The sequence below is a fragment of the Diabrotica undecimpunctata genome, chromosome 2 (assembly GCF_040954645.1).
Source record: "Diabrotica undecimpunctata isolate CICGRU chromosome 2, icDiaUnde3, whole genome shotgun sequence".
Taxonomy (NCBI): domain Eukaryota; kingdom Metazoa; phylum Arthropoda; class Insecta; order Coleoptera; family Chrysomelidae; genus Diabrotica; species Diabrotica undecimpunctata.
The window spans coordinates 86,602,993-86,629,282 of NC_092804.1; the positions used below are offsets into that span (position 1 = coordinate 86,602,993).

Genomic DNA, 26,290 nt, shown 5'->3' on the forward strand with positions numbered 1-26,290 from the left:
TGCCTGTAAGATAATCAGTAGGATTTTTTCGTGTTTATAAACACGACAGCTTTTGTAGATAAGGTGAACTACCGACCTGCGGTTACGCCCGTGATAAACAGCTGTGTTTTAAAAATAGTATCACACAATACATTTTAATTATTGGATGCTTAAAATGGCCTACCTGCGTAGCACGTAGACGACGTTAGTATTTTACCAGGCTTTTAGAAAAAACAATAATTGCGGAGGAGGAATTGCAAATAAAATACCAATTTTCATATAATATATTTTAATATATAAAATCATATACAAAATGTAAGTACAAATCAATCTTCCAACGGTTGTTTTATTCAATATTATCTAGATGGCGCAATTCGTCCACTAATAATTCTGCTTCTTTTCCATTTAAGGCATTGGCTTTTGAAATAGTTTTAAGTCCCTCTACTAGGAAATTCGGATCATTGTTTTCATTATAGAGGTGCCATATTTTACTCAATTCCTCGTATACCTGTCCACTTTCTGGACTCTGATTAGTTTTTGACTTGTCAACAGGTGTGCTGCTTTCCAAATGTTTTTTTCTTTTCGCTTTGACGTTTTCATTTGAAGCTTCATGTTTGGTCTTTAGCTGCTCCACCGGTGTGTGTTTTCTTTTTGCTTCACCATTTGAACTCGTCCATCCCGGCAAATGTTTTGAAGAGGGCTTTCTTCTTCTTTCTTCTTCAACATACAGGGGTTTGATGATTTTATTGAATTTATCTGGGAATGATTGATGTCTCAAATATCCTCGGTGAATCTCGATAAATACCTGTGACTTCTAATATTTTTTTATAGTTAATGCAATCGTTTGGTGTAAAGTCTTGCGGTTTCTTGTAGAATAGCAAATTATATAAGCCAGGAGTAGCTTTGTACTGGTTATCGTTAAGCATTATATGTTTAGGAGTAAATTTTATTTCCATATTGTTCAATACCCATTTATCAGTCTCCCAAATATACTGCGGCCCGAAAGCTCTATCGATATCCGCTGAATGTTGCCAATATTTTTGAAGGTGATCGCTGTTCGACTGATTCGTATTGTTTTGATGTTCGCAGGTGTCTTCATGCTTCTCCGATTGATGTGTAGTGTTCAGATAATTGTTGATTTCTGTAAGAGGTTCAGGTGTTAAAATTGTTTCGAGCTGTTCTTGCTGATCACTCTGCATTCTTTTTAGAGCTTGGTACTTTTGTCTAATAATTTAGCAAGCTGCGTAATACGATGTTCTCTGTTCGACATCATACGACTGAATCCTGATTCTCTAGTTAAGAGCACTATTTATAGTCGGTTACTAGAGGCTGACAATAGGCTGACTACAGGCTTACTTGACGCTGACGTGACGCTGACTCAACGCTGACATGACGCTGACTAGACGCTGACTACAGGCTTACTTGGTCCTCACAGGTAGATGAGTACACTGACAGGACACTGACAGGACACTGACTGAATGCTGAGTACAGGATGACTTGGTCCTCACAGGTCGATGACTACAATGACAGGCTGCTGAGTACAGGCTGACTTGTCTCTCACAGGACGATGCAGACTATAGGTCGTATGTGTTGATGGGGCAGACTTGATGCTGTGTACTGGATGACTGTACGATGATAGCGCTGACTACAAATTGACCATGACAACGTCTCTGATGGTATCTCTATCCGGTTGTTTCACTGGCCAGCTGTGTCTCTTGTCTTTCTGCTGATCACCTAGCTGTTTTGTCTTAATTTCATCACACAAGGAGGCCACGAATGTAATGGTTCGCCAACAAGGAGTTTGCAAATATTTCAATGTAATATGAATAGATTGTGTAGTAAAGGCTTTGCTGAATCTGGTTTTTCCATCATCCTTGTCATTTTAATCAATAGACTATTTTTAGGCGTTTTGTTAAATTGTGTCATTTTTTAGTCATGTCAGCTAAGCTGTTGGAATATCGTTCACTATCTAAACGATTGACTTCTTATAAAAACTGGCCCATCTCCCACCCAATAAAACCTATACATTTGAGCATAGCAGGCTTTAGTTACACAGGTCATAATGATAAAGTACGATGTAAATTCTGTGACACATCAGTAAATAAGTGGTTGGCTACAGACATCCCGATGAAAAAACATAAAGCAACATGTTTTTTAGAAAGCTTTTTAGTGAAATAAAAAAATTAGTTTCCTACGAGGAACGGTTAAACACCTTTGCTAAATGGTCCGGCGACGATGCATGTCAGTACGCGAAGGCTGGTTATTTCTTTAATGGGTCAGCTTTGCGATTTGTAGCCATGACAGATGTATCTTCGTACGAAGTAAGATTAAAGACTTTTGAGTCACAACCCCGACGAGATGCTGAAGATTTAGCAAAGGAAGGCTTTTTTTATTCGGGTTTTAAGTACATAGTGCACACAGATATGTGTATATTATTAATGAGCGCAGAGGTTCGTGCTAACACTGATAAGTGTTGCAGAATCTGTTTAAAAGCTGAACTTCAAATAGTATTTATGCCTTGTAGGCATCTTGTCACATGTACAGACTGTGGCTACATTGTGGATAAATGCGCTATGTGTCGATGCGTGATAACCGATCGTCTAAGAATTTTTATGTGATACACAGCACTGCAGAATTTGCGTAAAATTACAAAGACATTGTTGTTTCAGATGGTATATGGAATGGTAAAGGTGTACCACTACATGAAATTGTTACTATGTATAAATTGTGGTGAGTATAAAGCATGTATGGGTCAACCCTATACACACAACCTCGTTCATTTTCGGTGTCATTTTTGCCGAATGGGCATGGATGGATTAAATCATTTTAAAAAATTTACAAACCGGGGTAATAAACGTACAACAACGTCTGCTAAAAAACAACCTATGCGTTAGCACACATCAAACTCTCTCTCTCTCTTACCCCACTCATGTCACACCTCGTCACAGCATGTCTCAGATACCCACAGCTCCTTTCTCTGCTACCCTCTGTACGCCTCTGCTACTCTCTGTACGTCTCTGCAACCCTCTCTGTTAGTGTACTGACATCTTTCAGTCTCGTCTCCTACTGCCTTAAAATCATGTCGACTGTGTTAAAATCATATTTTAGCAAAAATCACAATGAGTTCTCAAGATCTTGGTCACGTTTGTCAACCATTTAATTTCAAAGACACACAGGAGAAAATCAAAAAAGCGTAAGGCTATTTGTGATTTGCTATATATTTTAAAGAGAATAGTTTGGTTTTGAATATGAATTGTTTGAACACAGAACTTCAAATAGTGTTTATGCCTTGTATGCCTTGTAGGCATCTCGTAGCGTGCTTGGCTACATTGTGGATAAATGTGCCGTTGTATGATAGCAGATCAGAATTTTTATGTGACAAGCCTCTATAACTACTAAGTGACATGCCTCTATAATTACTAATGTGCCACAGAGTTTTTATCATGTAAAATATGTGTGCCCTTACAATTTTGTAGTCGCTTGTTTTCCTACAATGTAGTCGTTTGTTTTTTGTAATTTTTTGAAAAAATAATGCTTTAACGACTTACCTAAACAGCAAGTCTAGACAGTTTATACTTTTGAGCCTCATATTGATAAAAACAGAAAAACACGTATAAAAATGTAGATATTTTTAGATGAACCGTCGTGTTGTGATGGTGCACAATTATGCATGCATGCTTTTGTGTAGCACATGTAAAACGTATCAACCCTGTATAAATCAACCAGGTACGATCAATGTAGCAACGTTTCGTTGTCATGCTTGTCGTACAGGTGAAGATTCCAGTCGTAACGGTTTCTATAAAATGACTGTCAGAGATGCTCGACGTAAACGTGTTAAAACAAATAATTGTAAACAATAAGGGTATTCATATGCTTTTCTAACAACCAAGCATTCATACAATGTGTTTTTCCACTCTTTTTTGTTAGACATACAATCTTGACTATTGACATTCAAAGCAAACATTTATATAAACATTAATATAGATCTACTTTTTAGATTTCGAGGCGAAATCTTGAAAATATTTTTACTAGCCTAATCAGGTGTAGCGTGTGTCAAACATACCAAGCGTGTGTTAATCAACCTCTATCAACAAGTTTTGTATCTTTTCGGTGTCGTACAGGTGTACCGTCTAGTAATAAAACCTTCTATAAAATGGCTGTTAGAGTCGCACGCCGCAAACATGTTAGCACAGTATCTTCTACAAAAAACACATAAAAGGACATATTTCCTAGCAACCATACATTTATAACAATGTGTCGTTTTCTTATTTTTATTTTTTTAAATTTTTTTATCATCTAAAATGTGCTAACTAAACAATAAAGTTGCTCTTACACACTTCAAGACTGATGGCTGAAATCATTCGTGCGTGAACAGTTGTCGTGCTTACACGTGTATCTTAGAAGTTTAGTACAATCAATCGTTTTAAAAGACAATATTAATTATTTGAAAATTAGTTATAATTGTGGTTATAAGGGTGTTGTGAAAGCTTAGTGCATTCATATGGAAGTGGATGATGGGGGGAAACCCCCACCTCTACCGGATCCCCCAGAAAACTTAGATCTAGGAAATAATCAGATAAGTGGTTCAAATCATTTAAATTTAATTATAGATTCTCCTGCATTAAATCGAAATACTAAAGATAAAAAACATAAAAAACAAATTATATTAAAGGATAAGATAGTTGAGGCTAGTTCAAATCCAGAATCAAGTTTTTCCGTTCACAATAATAATGAAACGATCAAAAAAGTAAAAACAACATTCCTTTATCATTCTACTGATATAGGCCCGTTTCAGATTTACATTGAAAATAATATGGATAATTATACAGGCCAATTAAACGCAATAAAAATTGGAGAAATAATTTTAACTTCACATCCGGAATTAGATAAAAAAATAAAACAAATTCAATCGATAGGAAGAAATCGAATTCGGGTTTTTTGTAAGGATTATTTGAGTGCTAATGTATTGTTAAAATCTCACATTTTAGAAAATAAAAACTTGTCTGCATATATTCCTAAATTTTTAATATTTCTATTAGGAATTATTAGATTCATTGATAAAGATTTACCAGTTGAATATTTAAAAAATAAAATTAGGGCCTATGATTTTCATTGTAAATTTGAAGTGGAATTTGTTAAAAGAATGAACCGAAAAGTAAAAAACTCGGATAACGAAACAGAATTAATACCTACAAGTACTATTTTGGTTTCCTTTAAAAGTCAAACTTTACCTAAGTATATAGAGATTAACAAAGTTCTTTACGAAGTAGAAGTTTATAAACAAAGGGTTGTAATGTGTAATAATTGTTACCGCTATGGACATATTAGTAAACAATGTCGAAGTAAAATCAGATGTCTTAAATGCTCTCAGAATCATGACACAGTTACCTGCCCATCAGACGAATTTACAGTAAAGTGTTTTTCTTGTAATGGAAACCATTTTACTAATGATTTTAATGTATGCCCGGAGTACAACAGACAAGAAAAGATTAAACAAATGATGTCACAGACAAATTGTTCATTCAAGGATGCTAGTAGTAGTATTCCAAAAAAAAGTTATGCAGATATTGTATCTAAGCATTTACCTTCGAATGCTGTTGATAATAATATAATTAATTCTAATTCACAACAAAATTCCTCAAATTCAGTTAATGTTCATGTAACTTCAACATCGGCCAAGCCCGTTCCACAAATATCACACCAATCCAATACGCGATCCATTTTCCAAAGATCGAACTCCCATTCATACTCTCAAGCCCAATTAAATAACTTAACAAAAAAAGGTAAAAGATCTTATCCTTTATCTCCCGATCCTACATTTTCAGCGCATCAATCCATTATTAGTTCAGTTAATTTTCCTTTTAAGAAAGGGGGAATTTTGAGTTCAGAACAATATCAGTCCAATATTCAAAATGAAAATAAATCAGAAAATGTCATAAGAGAAACCGAAAATAATGAAATTGCAAATGTCATTTTTCAGATAGTTTTATCAACCATAAATACAATAACGCACAAAAATAAATTAGACATACAGGAAAACGAAATTACAAATATTATTAAAACTAGTTTAAATAACCTTTTTGAACATGGATCATATAACTCTATGTCAATGGAACCTTAAATCGGCAAATTCAAATAAAGAAAATTTACAATATTTGTTAAATGATCATAACATCGATATAGCTTGCTTGTCAGAAACTAGATTTACATCCAATAAATATTTTAATCTTCCAGGTTACAACATTGTGAGGGATGACCGTTTAGATCGCAATGGCGGGGGAACGGCCATCCTTATTAAATCAAAACTTTTGTATACAGAATTACCTATCTCTGTTTTACTACCTAATTGTAATCAATCATCCATTATTTTAAAATGTAATGATAAAAAAAATATTACCATTGTATCGCTTTATGTTCCACCAAAAACTAAAATTTCGTTGCATATTTGGGATCAATTCTTTAGTTCTTTTAATCCACCTGTAATTTTTACGGGAGATTTTAATTCACATAATATTGCCTGGGGTGGGCCAAACACAGACCACTATGGCATAACGCTTATGAAAGCTCTTGACCGAAATAATCTGGTATATCTCAACGATGGATCACCTACATTCATAGGAAATTATTTGCAATCTCATTCTGCTATCGATCTGACAATTTGTTCTCCTTGTATAAGACATTTACTATATTGGGACACAATAAAAGATCTTTATGGATCTGATCATCTACCATGCATTACACAAATATATTTGGCACCCAAAGTTAATAAATTACTATCTTGTAGAAAATGGAATATTAAAAAGGCAAACTGGGATATATATTATATGGAGTTTCAAGAACAGTTCAATAAAACAGAAGTTGGTGATTACAATTCTTTTATAAGAATAACTGAAAATGCAGCAAATCTTTCTATACCTAAATTTAAATCAAATAAAAGTTCAAATAAAAATAAACAATGGTGGAATGAAAAATGTCAATTTTTAGTACAGAAACGAAGAAACAGTTTGCATAAATATATGAACAATCCCACACTAGATAACTTGTTAGAATATAAAAGAACTGATGCTATAGCAAAAAAAAACCTTCAAACAAATAAAAAAAAAATAGTTGGGAAAATTATTGTAAATCTCTCAGCAGATCGGTACCTCTTAAGAATATATGGAAAAAGGTAAATAATTTTAAAAATCGAAAATATTCAAATCAAAATCAATCAGATCATGATGAATGGCTTGCTGAATTTCACAGCATTTTAACCCCTCCATATGTATCCCCTGACCCAACCTTTCTTGATTGTGTAGATATAAGAGAACATAGTATTAGTGAACATTATCTCACCAACCAGTTTTCACTTCAAGAATTATACATGGCACTCAAAAAATCTGCCAATACAGCTCCAGGTTCTGATAATATACATTATCCTATGTTGTTTAATCTTCCTAGATCAGGAAAAATTTTTCTTCTAAATCTACTAAATGATATTTGGTTAAACAAAGTCGAAATACCGTCTCAATGGAAAAATTACATTTTAGTTCCCATACTTAAGCCAGGAAAACCAAAAAATCATGCATCATCATATAGGGCTATATCTTTAGCATCATGTGTTCTAAAAACATACGAAAGAATGATAAAATCTCGACTAGAATTTTTTTTGGAATCTAATAATCTTATTCATAGTACTCAATTCGGATTTCGAAAAAAAAAGTCGACATATGAAAACCTGGGCACTCTCATTACAGATATTCAATTATCACTCTCCAATGACCAGTCAACATCAGCTTTATTTTTAGACATAAAAGGGGCATACGACAACGTGAAATTAGACATATTATATAAAAAAATGTGTCAGATGGGAATTCCCCAAAGTCTATCTAAACACCTATATACTCTATACAGTAATAGAAAATTATTTTTCAGAGAAAACCACTTATTCTCTGAATGCAGACAAACATCTATGGGTTTGCCACAAGGTGGTATATTAAGTCCTATACTTTATATTATTTACACAACTGATTTAGTTGTTGACATCCCACATAATATATCAGTTTTGCAATATGCTGATGATATTGTTATTTACACTCGTCACAAATCCATCGAGATAGGTCATAATCAACTCAATTATGCAATAAGAAATTTAGATAATTGGATTTTCAATAACGGCTTATCAATTTCCGAAGAAAAATCAGTATTAGTTACTTTTACGAGAAAAAGATTTCGGTGTCCTCACCAAATAAAATTATCAAAATATTTGTTTCCTTACAAATCTTCCACTAAATTTTTAGGAGTAATTTTAGATTGTAAATTAAATTGGAAAGAACAGATAAATTATATAATCAAAAGAACAGAAAATAGTGTTAATTTATTAAAAACTTTCGGTCATTCCTCCTGGGGAGGGGATCCAAAAATAATGTTACTATTTTATAGAACACTCGTTAGATCTATTTTAGATTACGGATCTTTATTTTACCATTCAGCTGCAGAAACAAATCTTATAAAAATAGATAAAATAAAAAACAAATGTCTTCGACTCAGTATTGGATACTTGGGAAGTACGCCTGTAGACGTTATGGAAACAGAAACATGCGAACCGCCATTGAATCTTCGGAGAAGATTTCTATCTGACAAATTCGTGTTAAAGTTAAGAAGTCAGAAATCCAAGTTATTGGTTAAAATATCTAGTTTAGCTGGTTTGGTCTTAACATCTAAATATTGGGATAAGAAAAAAGTACCATTATTAGTTGAAAGTTTTATTACCAATGTACAAAGATATGAAGAACTTTATTAATCCAATGGAATCCCTTTATGGAATTATTCTTATGAAATGTTTCTTTCTCCAGTTAAGACCCATATTAACGCTCGCTATTTGTGTCAAAACAATATTATTATACAAAAAGAATATTATCGGGATTGTATAGTAAAATGGAAAGAGTATGAAAAAGTTTATACTGATGGATCTAAATCGGAACATGGAGTTGGCTGTGCAGTTTATTATCCTTCCAAAAATATTAAGTTAATATACAAACTATCAGATATGATGTCAATTTTCAGTGCTGAGCTTATTGCCATAAAATTAGCAATTAATCTGTGTTTAGAACAAGAAGAAGATAAATTTGTCATATTCACAGACTCTAAAAGTTCGGTAGAAAAACTTAATAATCTGTGTTTGAATCCTAATTTAAATTACATTCTTCTTGATATTTTGGAATTGTATCAAAATGTATCAAGTAGAGGAAAACAAATTTATATATCATGGATAAAAGACCATTCAGGTATAGAAGAAAATGAAGAAGTGGACTATTTTGCAAAATATGGTGCAAAAAATGGAAGAATACTTAGATTAAAAATACCAGAGTCTGATTTTATTCCAATTTTTCGAAAGGAACTTAAGGAACAGTGGCAGATAAAATATAAATGTGGAGACAAAGGACAGTTTTTTAAGAATATACAACCAAAAATAAGGGACAAACCATGGTTTGAGAATACACGTAATCGATCAATTATTCGGATAATAAGTCGAATGCGCTGCAATCATGCACTATTTCCAGCTTATAAACATAAAATAGGTTTGTTAGATAATAATAAATGTCTATGTGATGAAATTGCCGATTTACAACATATTCTTTTAGAATGCCCGTTAAAAAAATTAGAAATTGATCAGTTTTATCAAAATTTAATATCGTACAAAATAAAATTTCCAATAAATGTTTCAAATCTATTGACATTAGAGGATAATAGTATCTACAACATCATATATCAGGATGTAAAATCTACTAATATTACTTTGTAAGCAGTATTGCGACATATGAATAAATTTGTAAGCCTAAAACGAAAAAAAAACAAACAAAAAAAAACAAAAAAAAATAAAAAAAAATAAAACAAAAAAAAAACAATATATACAAAAACAAAAAAAAAACAATATATAAAAAAAACAAAAAAAAAGAAATCAAACCGATAAATGAATAATATTAAACAATAAAAAAAATACTAATAAAAAGAAATTAAAAATAAAAATAAAAGAATAGTTACAACGTTATATATATACTGATATCAAAAAAAAAAACATTAAAAATGAAAATAAGTAACCAAAATATTTAGGCATTTACTAACACACAAAAAATATTGTATCCCAATTTAACATGTATAAAATATTAATATGTATATAATGTAAACAATGGAAATGGATGATAAAACTATAAGAAAACTTGACTGGCCTTTTGGCTTTGCCAGTGCCATTAACTTAGGAAAAAAAAAGAGATGGCTGAAATAGTTACATAGATTTTTTATTGTAGAAAAAATGATAACCGCACATCTACTGTACCCTGTAATCATCAAGCGCTTGAGCTCTTTTGACGAATGGATGCCCAGCCACCCCATCAAATCGATAGTACTAGCTGTTGCTGGTTTCTATTATACAGGTGTAAATGATAAAGTCTTATGTGCTTTTTGCGGTGTTGTTTATAATAAATGGATTGCAGATGACATACCGTTAGATAAACATAAAGACGATTGTTGTTTTCTGACTGCATATAAACAAGCTCAAAAACTGTGGACTGTCGAAGAACGTCTAAAAACTTTTACAAATAGGAATATTTCTGCTAAAAAACACGCAGAAGCTGGTTTTTTTTATGAAAATGGTAAAACTTATTATATAACGAATAAAGACATTACTTTGATGAGTGTTCGATTAGCAACATTTCACAACAACAGTACTGGTTCGCGTACTCCTCTACGTAATTATAGTGAAATCAGAGCAGCTGCATGCAATTTTATACATACAGGCCCATTTAAACGAACTATAACTACGGATCTTTGTATTATCATTGATATCTTCAAAAATGTGGAAGACACTGAGGTAAACGCAAATGTGGAAACACAAGACACTTAGGTAAACAGAGAGGCGAATCAACGTATTATATGTAAAATTTGTTTAAGTAGGGAAATTAACACAGTCGCACTACCTTGTGGACATGCCACATCTTGTCTAGACTGTTCTCGTTTACTTAACAACATCTGTTGTCTATGTAGAACACCCGTAGAATGCACACCAAGACTTTATATATAATATATCTAATGTTGACTCATTGTTATGTAATGATTGGTTGTTAGTATAGGCTAACTTGTGTATCATGTAAGATCTTCGCAGAATGACCTACATGATTACTACCATAAAGTCTTAATATGGTTTTACGAAGATCTTACATAGATATACAGTGTCGTTGCCATGTGGTTATCCAGCAACGTGCTTAGACTGTTGCGACTTGTTGCTTATGTCGAACCCTCCCCCGTAGCTTTCACGACATGACTTTATATTGAATGTTATACAACCGTATTGTCTGTATTTTTTCTGCGGTTTATTAGTCCTTTGTAGTATTTATATTGTTACAAAAAACAGGCACCTAAATCGGTAAAAGAATCTTTTGTTTTTGTTCTAGTAACATGGCTTGTACTGTAACACTTTTGAATCGCCGATATGTACGAAAGTTTGACGCGTATTTACATACATACTCTTGCACCACACCACGCACAAACAATACTACAGAGGACTTGCTCACTACATTAAATAGTTGTTTAGAAGATGTAAAAATAAAACCAAACTATGTAATAGGTGATAAAATTAGAATTATTGCTAGTAACCCGCGCTTTAATCAGACCCTTTCAACAGCAGCGTCTACTTCTACCACATTTGGTAGTTTATTAGATCTAATTAAAAACGTCTTGACATCTGACGAGTCGGTCGATATTCACGAAACAACGTTTGACATACAAGTGCTGAAATTACCTAGAGGCTGTGGTCGTACCACTACCTTAAATTTAGCGAGAAACCGTCACACCAAGCGAAGTATAACTGTAATTCGTAACAGTGATAATTTGTGTGTCTTAAGAGCCATAGTCGTTGCTTAACCATCTTAAACCACTCTTTAACATCTAGACAAATAGCAAACCTACGCCAAGGTCGCCAACTTCAAGGAGTGCTAGCTCGTAAACTATGTGAAATTTTGGACATAGATGCAGCTGTTGGTTGTTCTCTGAAGGATATTCAGCGAGCTGAGCAACTGCTTTATGTACAAATTAAAATTGTTTGTGCAGAGAACTTCAATTCGGTTATTTATGCAGGACCGCCCAAACCCACACTATTATGCTTGTATAAACTAAAAGACCATTATGATGTCATTAATAATATGGCTGATTTTTATGGGTGTGTGTATTATTGTCATAAAAGCGACACATGTTACCAAAACAAACATAAACATCGTTGTAAAAAGTCTGTAATATGCGATATGTGTAATCAGCCCGTGCATAAAGAACAACACAAAATTTATTGTAACAACTGTAATAGATACTGTTTTAATGAGGAGTGCTTGCAGAATCATCGGGATGTGTGTGCACTTGTGCATAAATGTACAGGCTGTAACAAAGTGATACAGAGGAATAAAAAACATCACTGTGGGTTTAGCACATGTGCAAACTGTTTCCAGTGGGTGGAAACCTCCACACATAAGTGTTACATGCAGAGAAAGCTCGCCAAAGGAGGTATTTGCTCTGTGCCATGCACGTGCAACAAACATTCTGATCAATTAAACACAGGGTGCAAAGCAAATTACAAACACCCTACCATCTGCACCGTACCGTGTGCCTGTAACGGCCTTACAGATGTCTTTGTACGTAGATGTACTTACACAGAAAAATACCTATTTTTTGACTACGAAACAATGCTTGTTGATGGAGTACATGTACCTATTTTAATAATAGCACACGATTTTGATGGAAATAAATTTGTTTTTAAAGATAACAACGAGTTTTGCCAATGGTTCATTTCTGAGAAGCACCGTGCATACACAGCGATTGGGCACAACGCTAAAGGTTACGACTCCTATTTTATTTTGAAGTACTGCGTAAATAACACAATAAAACCCTATACTATTTACAGTGGTTCCAAGCTGATGCTGTTAACAATACCGCACCTTGCTTTAAAAATTATAGATAGCTCTAATTTTGTCTGTGGACCATTAGCAGGTTTCCCTAAAACTTTTGGTTTGACCGAGTTGAAAAAGATTATTTTCTTCATTATTTTAACAAACTAGAAAACCATTCATACATTGGACCACTCCCTGACACATCTTATTACAGTCCAAATACAATGAAACCCTCACAAAGAGAAACCTTTATAAAATGGCATGCTGAGCGCGTGCAAGAAGCATATGTATTTGATTTTCAAAAAGAACTTCATGCTTATTGTGACTCTGATGTCGATATTTTGCGACGTGGTTGTTTAGAACTTCGTAAAGAATTTTTAACCATTGCCAATATTGATTGTTTTCAGTACGTTACGATAGCTAGTACATGTTTAGCCATTTACCGGTCGAAATATTTACCCCGCAATCAAATAGCAGTTGTTGAAAAAACAGATATATACAGCTCTGCAGCCGTTTCATGGCTATCACAGTTTCCAGGCGTGCAACATGCACTCAACGGTGGAGAAGTAACAATTTGTGGAGCAAAAGTTGATGGTTTCTGTAAAGAATCACACACTGTGTACCAGTTTCATGGTTGTTTTTGGCACGGTCACCCAGATTGCTTTAAGAACGACACAATAAACCATGTCAATAATGAAACTATGGGTGATTTGTACGAGAAAACAATGAGACGCTCTAATCAATTACAAGACGCCGGTTACAACCTAGTAGAAATGTGGGAATGTGAATGGATAAAAGAATGTAAAAATATGCCTCAAATTGTTGAACCCTTAAACCCCCGTAATGCTTTTTACGGCGGTCGAACAAATGCTACAAAATTAATGGTATATGGTAAAAAACTTCGGTATATCGATGTAGTATCTTTGTATCCAACCGTCCAATACTATGACGCTTATCCGGTGGGTCATCCTCTTAAGATCTACAATCCTGTTGCTTATGATTCATCGTGGTTTGGTCTTATTCAGTGCACTGTTCCTTCTCCTAGACAACTGTATCATCCTGTATTACCGCTAAGAACAACAAAGATATTGTTTCCTCTCTGCAAACAATGCATAGAAGACATGCCCGACACGTGCCTTCATACGGATTCTCAAAGAATGTTTTCAGGAACATGGACAACGTTGAAGATGAAGAAAGCTTTGGAAAAAGGCTATCAAATCACCAGTATTAGCGAGGTGTGGCACTTCGAGCAAACAACTAGGGAGTTGTTTAAAGGATACGTAAAGGACTTTATGAAAATAAAATTAGAAAGTAGTCCACATACTTGTACATCAAACGATGAATATGCTCTGACTGTGAAAACACAAATGGGAATAAATTTAGATCTGTCTAAATTCTCTGTTAACCCAGGTAGAAGAGAGGTCGCTAAACTCTGTCTAAACAGTCTATGGGGTAAATTCGGCCAACGAGTGAATTTGTCCCAGACCGAATATATCACTAACTGCAAACGATGGTATGAAATACTATTGGATGACACACTAGATATTACTAACTGTTTATTCTTTGATAACGACATGGCTCAGGTAACATTTTGCGTGAAAGAACAGTTTCTGGAAAAATCTACCCAAACAAATGTTTTTATTGCAGCGTTTACAACAGCCAATGCTCGCTTAAGGTTGTACAACATGCTCGAAAAACTGGACGAAGCAGTTGTCTATTTCGATACGGATTCTGTAGTGTACATTGATGATGGTCTTAACACAGTCGAAACGGGTGAACTGTTGGGTGATTGGTCAGACGAATTACCGGTCGATGACTATATCATTGAATTTTTTTCCACTGGCCCTAAGTCTTACACTTTTAAGACAAAGCTAGGCCGCGAAGTAACTAAAATTAAAGGGTTTACACTAAACTATGAAAATTCTTTATATCTAAATCGCGACGTTCTGGTTGATATAATTACTGAAAAATTAGACAATACTGTTTTATATTATGATCAAATATGTAGAGACGTGCATACTTAAAATATAGTTACTACCGAGAGAGTTTCTAAGACATTCCGCATAGACTATAACAAACGTAGAACATTACCAGAAAATAACAGAATAATAATAAACCCCTGGGGGTTCTAATAACATTCTAATTTTATCACCTAGTCTTTTGTATGTATACTCATCATACCTAGTTATCTCTTTTGTTATTGTAGATAATGGCTTTGTGGTATACAACAGGTACGTGTAGAGGCGTGAGGTGTACACCTCTGTACACAGCTGTTCTGGATGAGTGCTGGGACGATGAATGGCACGAATCTCCACTGTACCACATCAGACGTAGATACTTGTCTCTACACTTAGGTGATGACACCCAACAGACGGCTATCAGTGGAGATTCGTGCCATCCCGAGCCGTATGTGGATGAGAACTGGGACAATGAATGGCACGAATCTCCACTGCACCACATCAGACGTAGATACTTGTCTCTACACTTAGGTGATGACACACCCAACAGACGGGCGGCAGTGGAGATTCGTGCCATCCCGAGTCGTCTGTGGATGAGAACTGGGACAATGAATGGCATGTGTCACCCTTGCCATACATTAAAGTCGGGGCATTATTTAAGAACATTATTCGGGAGCAGCCCCCGAAAATGTCGAAGGCACAGAAGAAGCGCTTTCGCATGGCAGAGCGTGAACGTCACAAAATAATGTTCTTAAATAATGCCACTGCTTAACAAGGTTTAATTAATTTTAGTTAATTAAGTTTTTAGTTAATTTTTTTAGTTAATTTTAATTTTGGTGTAGTTTAGTAGTTTGTAGTTTTAGGTTTTAAAGTTAATTGTAGTTGTGTTCATTTTTTGGTTTTTAATATAGTTATTTGACACCTGAAGTAGTCTTTCATTCATAGGTAAGACCTTTTTGTTTGTAGCGTGGCTTCCACCGATGCGCTATTAAGACGTTTTGACATGTCAACTCATCTCGATACACACGACATTCTTATTTTTACATTATAACCTTAACTCTTAAGTTAATTCTTGTTTGTACTTAGCACTCTCATACATATTTTAAAACACAGAGCTATGGCTGATGATTATTGTATTGACGACTACGATTTATTGGTGGATGATTTAGAGATATTAAAATTGGCTCAAGAACTAGAAAATAGCATATTACGGGAGTTGCTAATATGTACTGAAACATGTAATATTGTATTTTGTTGTAGCTGTAACAACTATATTCTGGGTACTACCAAACCCGTATCCTGTTTTTGTACTAGTTGCAATGAAATAAATATGTTTGAACCTTATTCACGTTGTTTATATACATACCTACCATCAGACTTTCCTCTTAACGAATAACGCTTAGGATTTTACGTAAAGACATGACGTCTTTAGGATATATATAAAGACACCTATTTATGCATGTGTTTTATTTACAGACAGTCACACTTGTGTTTCAGGACACCATGAATGGTCCTTGGCTGCTGCATACCTTGCATACACGTCACGTTAAAAAGTTTAATACCTACATTACCACTTATCAACTTCACAATGTGAAAGAAGGTGGTGGGTTAAACGATGTACATGACTCTTTGCAAACCACCTTGAGCGATGCTTTACAAGATGCCAAAAAGCTGGCTAATTATAAACCTGGTGACAAAATACGTATAGTGGCTTTTAATGATAAATTTAACACACCTGTATCCACAACTATGTCCAGTAGCACCAATATGTGCGCTTTACTGGACAAAACAGAAGATATCATTACTTCTGACCAAACTGTTGGCTTACATAAAACAACTTTTGATATACAAATTATGAAAACTGCTTAATATATGCTGTTATTTTTTTAATGTAATATACTTTTAAACATTATACTTTGTTGTTATTTAAAAAAACATAATGTATCCTCTATATGTTACTGACTTCAGATCCTACTACATTCTGCGGAGGAATTTGCGGCACAATTGGTCTCATTTAGCATAATTAGAGCCGCTTCTTTGATTTTTCTTTTTACCATCCGTTTCTTTTAAGACCACATTTGAATTATTCCAGTGAACCCTATGGATCCCATGCGTGCTTACATATTTCAGATCTATCAAATTCTCTTTAATATAAGATTGATTTTTATCTTAACATATTCGTTACCACCTCCCCTTTCCATCGATACCTCACACGTTGTACGCTGCGCCGTTTGGACGTTACAAGCTTAGTGCCGTTTTGGCAATGCTTTTGTGTTTTATTTTTATATTGACATATTCGTTACCTCCTCCCCTTTCCATCGATACCTTACACATTGTTATACGTTGAGCCGTTTAGACGTTTCAAGATTAGTGCCCTCTGGCATTGTATTTTGCTTTTGTTTTTGTGTTAATGTATTCGCTACCCTCTCTCCGTTCCAACGAGCCCTCGTACGTCACGATCGGACCAATAGAAACAAAGATATGACGTAATGCTGTTTTGGCACAGTCTTTGCGTTTTATTTTTGTCTTAACATATTCGTTACCACCTCCCCTTTCCATTGGTACCTCACACGTTGTTGTACGTTGAGCCATTTGGACGTTAGCCGATATCTTGTGACGTCAGAGTGGGAGTGACAAAGCCTTATCTCAACACACGAACAACATACTGTTAGGTGCCCCATTAGACGCATGAATAGCCACACCCACCCTGCGGCGCCATGACAACCCTACGGTGCCAACCACACGACAACCCTGCGGTTTCGCGCCAACCACACGCCCTGCGGTCAAGTGGTGCCAAGTGACACTGGTGCCAAGTGACCCGTAACTACTTATACCGACCACGTTAATAATTACAACGTTTTATTAGGAATGCAAAACCAAAATAGGTTATCTCGGTTATCACTTCATGAGGAACAACGAAAGATATGGATTCTTCCTCTTTAAGTTCCATCTTCTATTGAAGGTTGGAAATCATCATGCCTATGCGGACTCTGTTGACTGCCGCTCTAAAAAGTTCTGCACTACTGCATGTAAACCATTCCCTTAAGTTCTTAAGCCAGGATATTCTTCGTCTTCCTACATTTCGCTTTCCTTGGATTTTGCCTTGCATAATAAGTTGTAATAATGCGTATTTTTGCTCTCTCATCACATGTCCTAAGTACTCAAGTTTTCGTCTTCTGATAGTTAATATTATTTCCGCCTCATTTCCTATCCTTCTAGTTACTTCCACGTTTGGCATTCTTTGGATCCATGATATTCGTAGGATTCTTGTGTAACACAAAAATTCAAAGGCGGCCTTCAAATCAAACTTATTTAGATGGACTTGTTTTAGTGTCTACGCTTCTAAGCCATAAAGAAGAGTAGAGAAAACGTAACATCGAAGCATTCTCAGACGTAGTTCTAACCTTATATCCCGACAACAAAGAAAAAGTTATGGATTGCTCCAACTAATTTTACAGAGAAAAGTAGAACGAAAACAGGGCCAAAAAGGCGAAGGATTTCCTGGCTGAAGAATCTACGTGCGTGGTTCAACACAACAATGAAAGCAAAAAAAGCAGTGTACATATTGCCATGATGGTCGTAAACATCCGAAACGGACAAGCACTATAAGAAGAAGAAATTTATTCCTTATATTTATTAATATTGTTCTGTAGCCATTTTCTTGTGGCATCTTATGTAATTTACTATTTTGTTTGGGAATAAGGCCACAATTTAAGTTTGAAATTAAATTTATATCAAAATACAAAACATTAATGTTTGATTTCCGAAGTGGAAATCGAAACGTCAAATAAATTTAATTTTAACTTAAATTGTGGCTTTATTCCCAAATAAAATAGTAAACTTATATTTATTAAAATAAATCAACAAAAGCATACTTACTTGCAGAGTTAAGCCGAAAATAGAATGAAAACACAGGTACAATGGCACAGTTTTAGGTCTAAATTAACACTATAAACAAATTTATCCACACAGTTTAAATTAACACGACTGAGGTTTTGGCGGTCAGACTAGTGGGACGTGTGTAGTGTCGCTCCGAAATTAAATTCCAATTTTGGGTGGTTTCAAGTGTAATCTGCATGCAAATTAGTGTAAAGTGTATTTAAAAAGGACCTTTGTGTAAGTAAATAATCAGTTATCTGATTTTGAACGGTATTAAATTAATAGTTAGTTTTAATTGCCCTACGGATAAAAGTGAAAGTTCTGAGTGGTCGAAACGAGTTGAGCTATTTGCGCTGGACGGGTGAGTAAGAACGATAAACAATAATAATTATCAACAAAAACAATAGGTCTGTTATTCAGATTTCGGTAAAACTATACAGAATTATAAAGGCTGAATTTATTTGCTGTGTTGATATTGATTGTATTTTTATATTTACAAGTGGTAGAAGTCGAAACTGGTTAGAATCGAGAATAATTGCTAAAATTTAACTGTAGAGGTAGGCGCGGCGCTTGTCGAGATCCGTAACCGTTACTTATAATATATATATTTATAAATACTTTAATTATTTGAATAAGAAGAAAGATGGCGGATGGTAAGGTTGATGAAGATGGTAAAAGAAAAAGCAAAGAGGAGATAGACTTATCTAGCAGAAGCAGAAAAGTGAGCCGAACGCCAGACAGGTCGAAACCAACAACGAATGAAACCAGCAGCCAGAACGAAATGATGGAACTAATGAGAGAAAAAGCAAGTGATAATAAAAAGAAAAACAGGGATCTGGAAGAGATAAAAAATATAATGGGTAATATGATTGAGGAACTAAAAGAAATTAGGAAGGAAAATAGTGAATACAAATTGCAAATGGAAGAAATAATAAGAGAAAATGAAAATCTAAAGAAAGAAATGACAACGATGAAACAAAAAATAGATAAAATAGAAATAGCCTTGGAAGCATGTTAGAAAGAAAAGAAGAAAAATAACCTAATAATGAGAGGCTTACCAATAGACACAATAGAAGTAGAGCAACTGGAGAACTTCATAGAAACAAAAATGGGAGTAAAATCAGAAATAAATAGGGTAACAAAAGATAAATGAAACAATGTGTGTTATCGAATGTAAAAAATTCGAAGATAAAATGAAAATACTGAAAGCCAAGGGTAAACTAATAAACTATAAGCAACATAGAGTATATATAGAATGTGACCTAACATTAAAAGAGATAGAGATACAAAGAAATCTTAGGAAGATAGCAGCAGATGAAAAAACTAATGGGAAAAGGACAAAAATTGGATATGGTTTCATAATTATAGAAGGCATTAAGTGGAAATGGAATCAAAAAACAAGCCGGATAGAAAAAATAACATACAATACAGAACCAACTGGTTCAAAAACTAGCTGAAAAAAAAACACAATGACGGACCGAGAAACAAAACAGGCACAGAACAGGGACATGAGCAGATCTAAAGATAATAACACAAACGGAAGTAAAAACAAATTGAAGTACAACTTAAACACAGAAAAGAACCAAACAATTTGGAAAATGGCATCATGGAATGTGAGAGGTATAAATGGGAAGGAAATAGAACTGGGGGAAGAAATTAGAGATAAGAACATTGAAATAGTAGCTATAACAGAGACAAAGAAAAAAGGAAAAGGATCAATAATATTAGAAAACGGAATGTTACTAATATACAGTGGAGTGGAAGAAACGAAGAGAGCTCAGGCAGGAGTAGCGTGCATGATAAAGAAGGAGAGTATCAACAAAATAAAAAATTGGATATATTACAACGAACGTATACTAAGAGTAGACATAGATATGGATACAGAGGAAACCAATACAAACCTAATCATATGTTATGGACCAGATGAAGACGCAACAAAAAACGAAAAGAATGAATTCTGGGACAAATTACAAGAAGTGATAAATGATTGTACAGAGAAAATTGTGATCACAGGAGACATGAACAGCAGAGTGGGGAAAGAAACAGAAAAATGGAACAATGTCATCGGACCTTATGGGGAGGACAAACTAAACAAAAATGGAAAATTACTACTCGAATTCTGTCTAGACAATAACCTGGTGATTATGAACACACACTTCCAACATAAAAGGATACACAAGATCACAGGAGAAGTCAAATCAAGAGACGAACAATCAATTATAGACTATACTATAGTGCAAAAAACAGAGAAGAACTGGATAAGAGACGTAAGGGTAAAAAGGAGTTATGAAATTGGTAGTGACCACTATCTACAAGAAACCGCATTCAAAAGCAAAAGAAAAGAAATAAAAAGAAATGAAAACATAAACAGAAAACACAAAGAAATAATAAAAATTTATAAACCAAGGGAAAAAACAACGAGAATAAGATACTCAGAAGGACTAGAGAAAGAGATGGACAATGAACATGAAATAACAGAAACAATAGAAGAAGACTGGAGAATATTTTAAAATGCGACGATAAAAACAGCTAAATCAATATGTGGAACCACAAGAAATAACAACAAAGGGAAACGAAGATCTTGGTGGAACGATGAAGTGAAAAGAGAAATAAAAGAAAAGAAGAAATTATGGAAAGAATACATCCAAGACAAAACACAACAAAAATATGAAAATTATAAGAGACAAAGAACAAAAGTTAAAGAGATAGTTAAGAAAGAGAAAAAGAAAAGTTGGGAAAAATTCGGGGAAAAAATGGAAGAAAACAGCACAGAAAACGTAAAATTATTTTACAGAACACTGAAAAACCTACAAATCTACAAAACAATAATAAACGACGATAAGACAATAATGGAAAGATGTAGGGAACATTTTCAGCTGATACTGAATGGAAATCAAGCGATTACAATGGAGAAGGAAAGCCACAACAGGAGAGTATCCATGAGAAACACGGAAAATCCAGAAACTATAGAAAAAGAAGAACTGGAAGAAGCAATAAGAAAGATAAAGATTGGAGAAGCACCAGGAAGCCATGAAGTAGCACCAGAAATGATGAAATATATAGGAGTAAAAGCAAAAGAAAAATTGTTATACATATATAACCTAATATGGAAGAGAAAAGTAATACCCAGAGAATGGACAAATGCAGTAATTATACCTATATACAAGAAAGGAAACACAAGAGACTGTAGGAACTATAGAGGTATATCACTACTATGTGTAGCAGCAAAAGTATACGAAACCATAATAGAAAGGAAAATTAGAAAAGAAATACAACATTTACAATTACATTACAATTAGAGGATGTACAAAGTGGATTCAGGAAAGGACACAAGACCATATATTCACCATGCAACAAGTAATAGAAAAAGCCTTAAAGAAAAATAAAGAAATACATCTGAGCTTTATAGACATGGAAAAAGCATTCGACTCAGTCAAAAGAAAAGATATATGGGAAAGCCTAAAGAAGAAACAAGTAAGTAAAGAACTGATAGAAGCAACAAAGAGTATATACATGAAAACAACAAATACAGTAAGAATGTTAAATATACAGTCAGAACCATTTGAAACAACCCAAGGAGTTAGACAAGGGGAAGTCTCAGCCCAGTACTATGCATAAATGTAATAGATGAGATAGTGAAAGAATGTAAAAAAAAAATTAAGAAATACTGCATCGGTTGGAACAGAATGCAAATGATAAATGCTGAGATGTGTATATTTGCAGACGACATAGTATTAATTGCGGAAACTGCAAAAAACTGAAATACAACTTAGAGAAATGGAACCTAGAAGCAAGCAAATACAACTTAAACGTAAACAAAGAGAAGACTCAAATAATAAAAATATCAAGGAAACAAGGGAGGGAAGATCAAATAGAAGTAATGATAGACCAACAAAAAATAATACAGACAAATTCATACAAATACTTAGGAACAGTAATCAACAACAAAGGAGACATCGAGGATGATCTTAACAACAGAATGGAAAACACAGGAAAACTATTCCAAGCACTAAATAGAGGATTCCTTAATAACAAAGAAATATCAACAAAGACCAAGATGACAATATACAAAACAATATATAGACCTACAGTGACATATGGAGCAGAAAATTGGATATTAAACAAAAGACATCAGAGCAGAATTCAGGCAGCAGAGATGAAATACCTCAGAAGAACGATAGGAGTTAAAAGAACTGATAGAATCAGAAATGAAGAAATAAGAGAAAGACTCAAAATCAAACGGATACTCGAGTCAATCAAAGAGAAAAAATTGGCATGGTTCGGACATCTAACCCGGATGGACAATAATAGACAAGTAAAAAGAGTGTGGGACGCCAAACCAATAGGGAAGAACAGAAGAGGAAGACCCATTAAAGAATGGAACAGTGACATCTCGCAGATACTGCAGAGTAAGGGTAAGACTTGGCAGGAAGCAACACAGATGGTATCCAATAGGAAGGAATGGAGAAAGTTCGTTAAGAGCTAGGACACCTCAGAAGACTGACAAATATTGTAATTTAATGAATTGTATTGTAAACGGCCCAACACCGAAAGGTACAATTGGGTCTACTGATTAAGTAAAGTAAAGTTAAATTAACACTATAAACAATATTTATCCACACAGTTTCAATATAACTCTATTAATATACGAAAATACGAAACGTAACTGAGAAACATATTAAGTCGGTTCGTCACTGTTAAAATTGAAAAACGTGAACATTTAATTTCTAACCAATGACAAAACTCGGGACTGCTATGACGACATCGTCACACCTACCGACCGCGTGTACCGACTATTCATGTTGAAATCGGATGAACCTTACATATAAATTTTGGTGTCTTTGTGGACACATTCGACACTCCCCAAGAAAGAATTGATTTATTTTTACACTGGAAATGTTTCAAGGTTATTTTACGAGCTGAAGTGTCTAACGAGAATTTTGGTTTGTTCGGTGGTATGTAGTGGGACGCGCGGGGAAAAATGCCGGTACATGAGAGTCGATCGAAGGTCGAATGGTGAGGTTGGAAAATTTGGTCAAACGGAACGGTCGTTGTTATGTAGTGATCGGAAGCCGGCAAAATTTGTTGAAAATAGTGGAACTTTACTCTATGTAATATGTCGGATTTGGAGGAGAAACAAATATTACTATGTTCCAAGAGATTTATGTCAAATACAACAAATTTAAAAGGTCAATAAGATGATGATAAGATGATAAAATGAATTTGGTTTCGAAAATTAGTTTACGGATTTTAATATCAGATGTCGCTATTTGCGTCCATACGAAGCCATGTTAGAGTTGCTTCCTAAGACAAAGAAGATTTATTTTCACGTTCAGAGCAACTGTGAATAGCCGTTTTGAAGAGCCCTTTAGGGCGAAATACGTATAAGCGGATACACAGACGCACTGTACGTGAAATCATATCTTAACTGTATTTTTCCTCGTAAATAAGATGGTTATAGTTTTTTAAGAAGCTGTTTCCAAGGTTTGCATTTAGTGCCACTTCAACCTCACTTATTTGTCCCTGGTCGTCTTTCCAGACCATTGAAGCAGTTTTTTTTTGTTCGTGTTCAGAGATTTCCCATCCAGTTCTACCCCCAGAAATTTTAATAAATCCGGTCCGTTTTTAGTGAAATCAAGGTAACTTTTTTTAAAATCTTAAAGTAAAAATAGACATTTTTTAAATATAAATAATAATTGCTTTCATTAAAATTTAAAAATATTGTAATAATTAAAATTGTAAGTTTTAGGGCGTGGTTTTAGCTCTCATTTTATTTGTTCTATTTTTAAATTTGGCGTTGACAGATGATAGCTTAGTATCATTTTCTTACACTAGTTTGTTTTGTTTTTGAAAAAGGTTAACCTCGATACATAGTTTATTTAAAAAGATATCTTTATTTGTAATAATTTTTTTTGTCACAGTTTATAGCCCAGTATTTTTATGTAAGTTTTTTAGCATCTAGTTTTTTACGGATTTTGTAAACAAAATGGACATGTAAGTTTTTCTTTGTTATTTTATATTTATCTTTGTAATTATTTATATAGTAAGTATTTTGCATTATCTGTATTTGTAACTGTTTGTGGTGAGACAGTAATAAATGTTTAATTTATTTCTCTGAATCATTTTTTTCTATTTATTTAAAAAAAGTCTTCTAACCTCTTGTTACCAATTAAGTTAGTGAAAGCTAAGGAAAAGCTAATTGTTGCTAATTAAAAAATGGAGAGAGCTAATTGTTGCAAATGAGAAGAGGAAAAGCCTGAAATGGTGAAGCCAATATTAGAAATTATGTAAGATTTCAGGTTAAATAAAATTAATTAATAATTATTTAAATAAAAGGTTAAATAACCGAGAATGTAACCAATATAAAAGAAAATATAAAATTTACTGGAAGCACTACAATAGAATAGGCTTAGCTCAAGAGAATGAGAGTTATGCTCAGAGAGGAGGTTGGCACGTTTGCTTGCCTGTAGTAACTTAGGGTTAAATTAGATCAATCCTAAGATGATCTTTATATGGGCGCCAGGGTGAATTTAAAATATCACTCCAATTAGGGATATATGTAGTTATATACTAACTGAAAATAAAAGATAATAGGGAACAAATGAAAATCTGAAATGCTTTATACACTATATTACAATCCTACTGTGCTATCCCAACCCTATACTTATATACACAAATAATGATTAAAATATATCCCCAAAATATATATTTACAAGAAAAACAGTTACTAAAAATAGGACCCAAAATATAAATATCTAACAAGGTTTGATCTGAACAGTCCTCTAACAATGAGGAAAAAGGTAAGTTAATAATATTTAAATAACTCACATGGAGTAAATGGTAATTAAAATATAAACTAATTAAATACTTATACAGTTACAAAAGGGCAGCTTAAAAATCTGAGACTAGTCAGTTAAGACACTAGAACAACACATACATCAATTCGATATATGAGGTTACATACAAATTGGATAATATATCCTGACAACCTATTAAGTGTAATATAAAATATTAATAAATAAATAAATTTAAAGTAAATAGGGAATAACATTAACCAAGTGAAAGGATTCAAAAAAAATTGAGGGTACTAACCAGGTATTGTGCACAATGCTGTTTCGTAAACCCACTTAGGCTGAAGGCCTAAGTATCCAAGATATATATATATATATATATATATATATATATATATATATATATATATATATATATATATATGGCATAAAGTGGACTCCGCCCATGTTAAAATTCAGGTTTAAGTGAGCCCCGTGGTCAAGTGGACACCGATATACGGAGCTCACTTGATCATTCCCTAATATTGGTTCTGTCCCCTGATACCTGATATCTTTCGTACTCGTGGTTACTTTCTGCACACACGATGACCTCTATTAACATAAGTGACCATCTGAAAGGCCAATATATGTTCAATCTAAAACTCACTTCGCTGGTTTATCCCTTTCGACTTGGGTATTACGACTAAAAGTAAATAAGCAATAAGAATATAAGTGAACTATACTTAAACCAAGTGATAGAAAAAAGAATATTATATTATATATTTACTTGGAA

At 33.8% G+C, this 26,290-nt stretch overlaps 1 protein-coding gene across 1 annotated transcript; it reads left to right on the top strand.

The window, feature by feature from the left end:
* Positions 1-1,403: 1,403 nt before the first annotated feature.
* LOC140433068 (baculoviral IAP repeat-containing protein 3-like) lies at positions 1,404-11,038 on the top strand. Its single transcript, XM_072521130.1, has 4 exons — positions 1,404-2,128; positions 8,424-8,663; positions 10,266-10,654; positions 10,862-11,038. Exons 1-4 carry the CDS (start codon positions 1,915-1,917, stop codon positions 11,036-11,038), a joined length of 1,020 nt encoding a protein of 339 aa, XP_072377231.1. The 5' UTR covers positions 1,404-1,914.
* Positions 11,039-26,290: the final 15,252 nt, after the last annotated feature.

Excerpts from the sequence above, each read along its gene's own strand:
- LOC140433068 (XM_072521130.1), top strand. The coding sequence starts at position 1,915 with ATGTCAGCTAAGCTGTTGGAATATCGTTCACTATCTAAACGATTGACT. Across the intron at positions 2,129-8,423 it reads GAAAAAACATAAAGCAACAT|ATTACGGATCTTTATTTTAC; the intron begins GTTTTTTAGAAA and ends GATCTATTTTAG. Across the intron at positions 8,664-10,265 it reads TAAAATATCTAGTTTAGCTG|AAAAAATGATAACCGCACAT; the intron begins GTTTGGTCTTAA and ends TTTTTATTGTAG.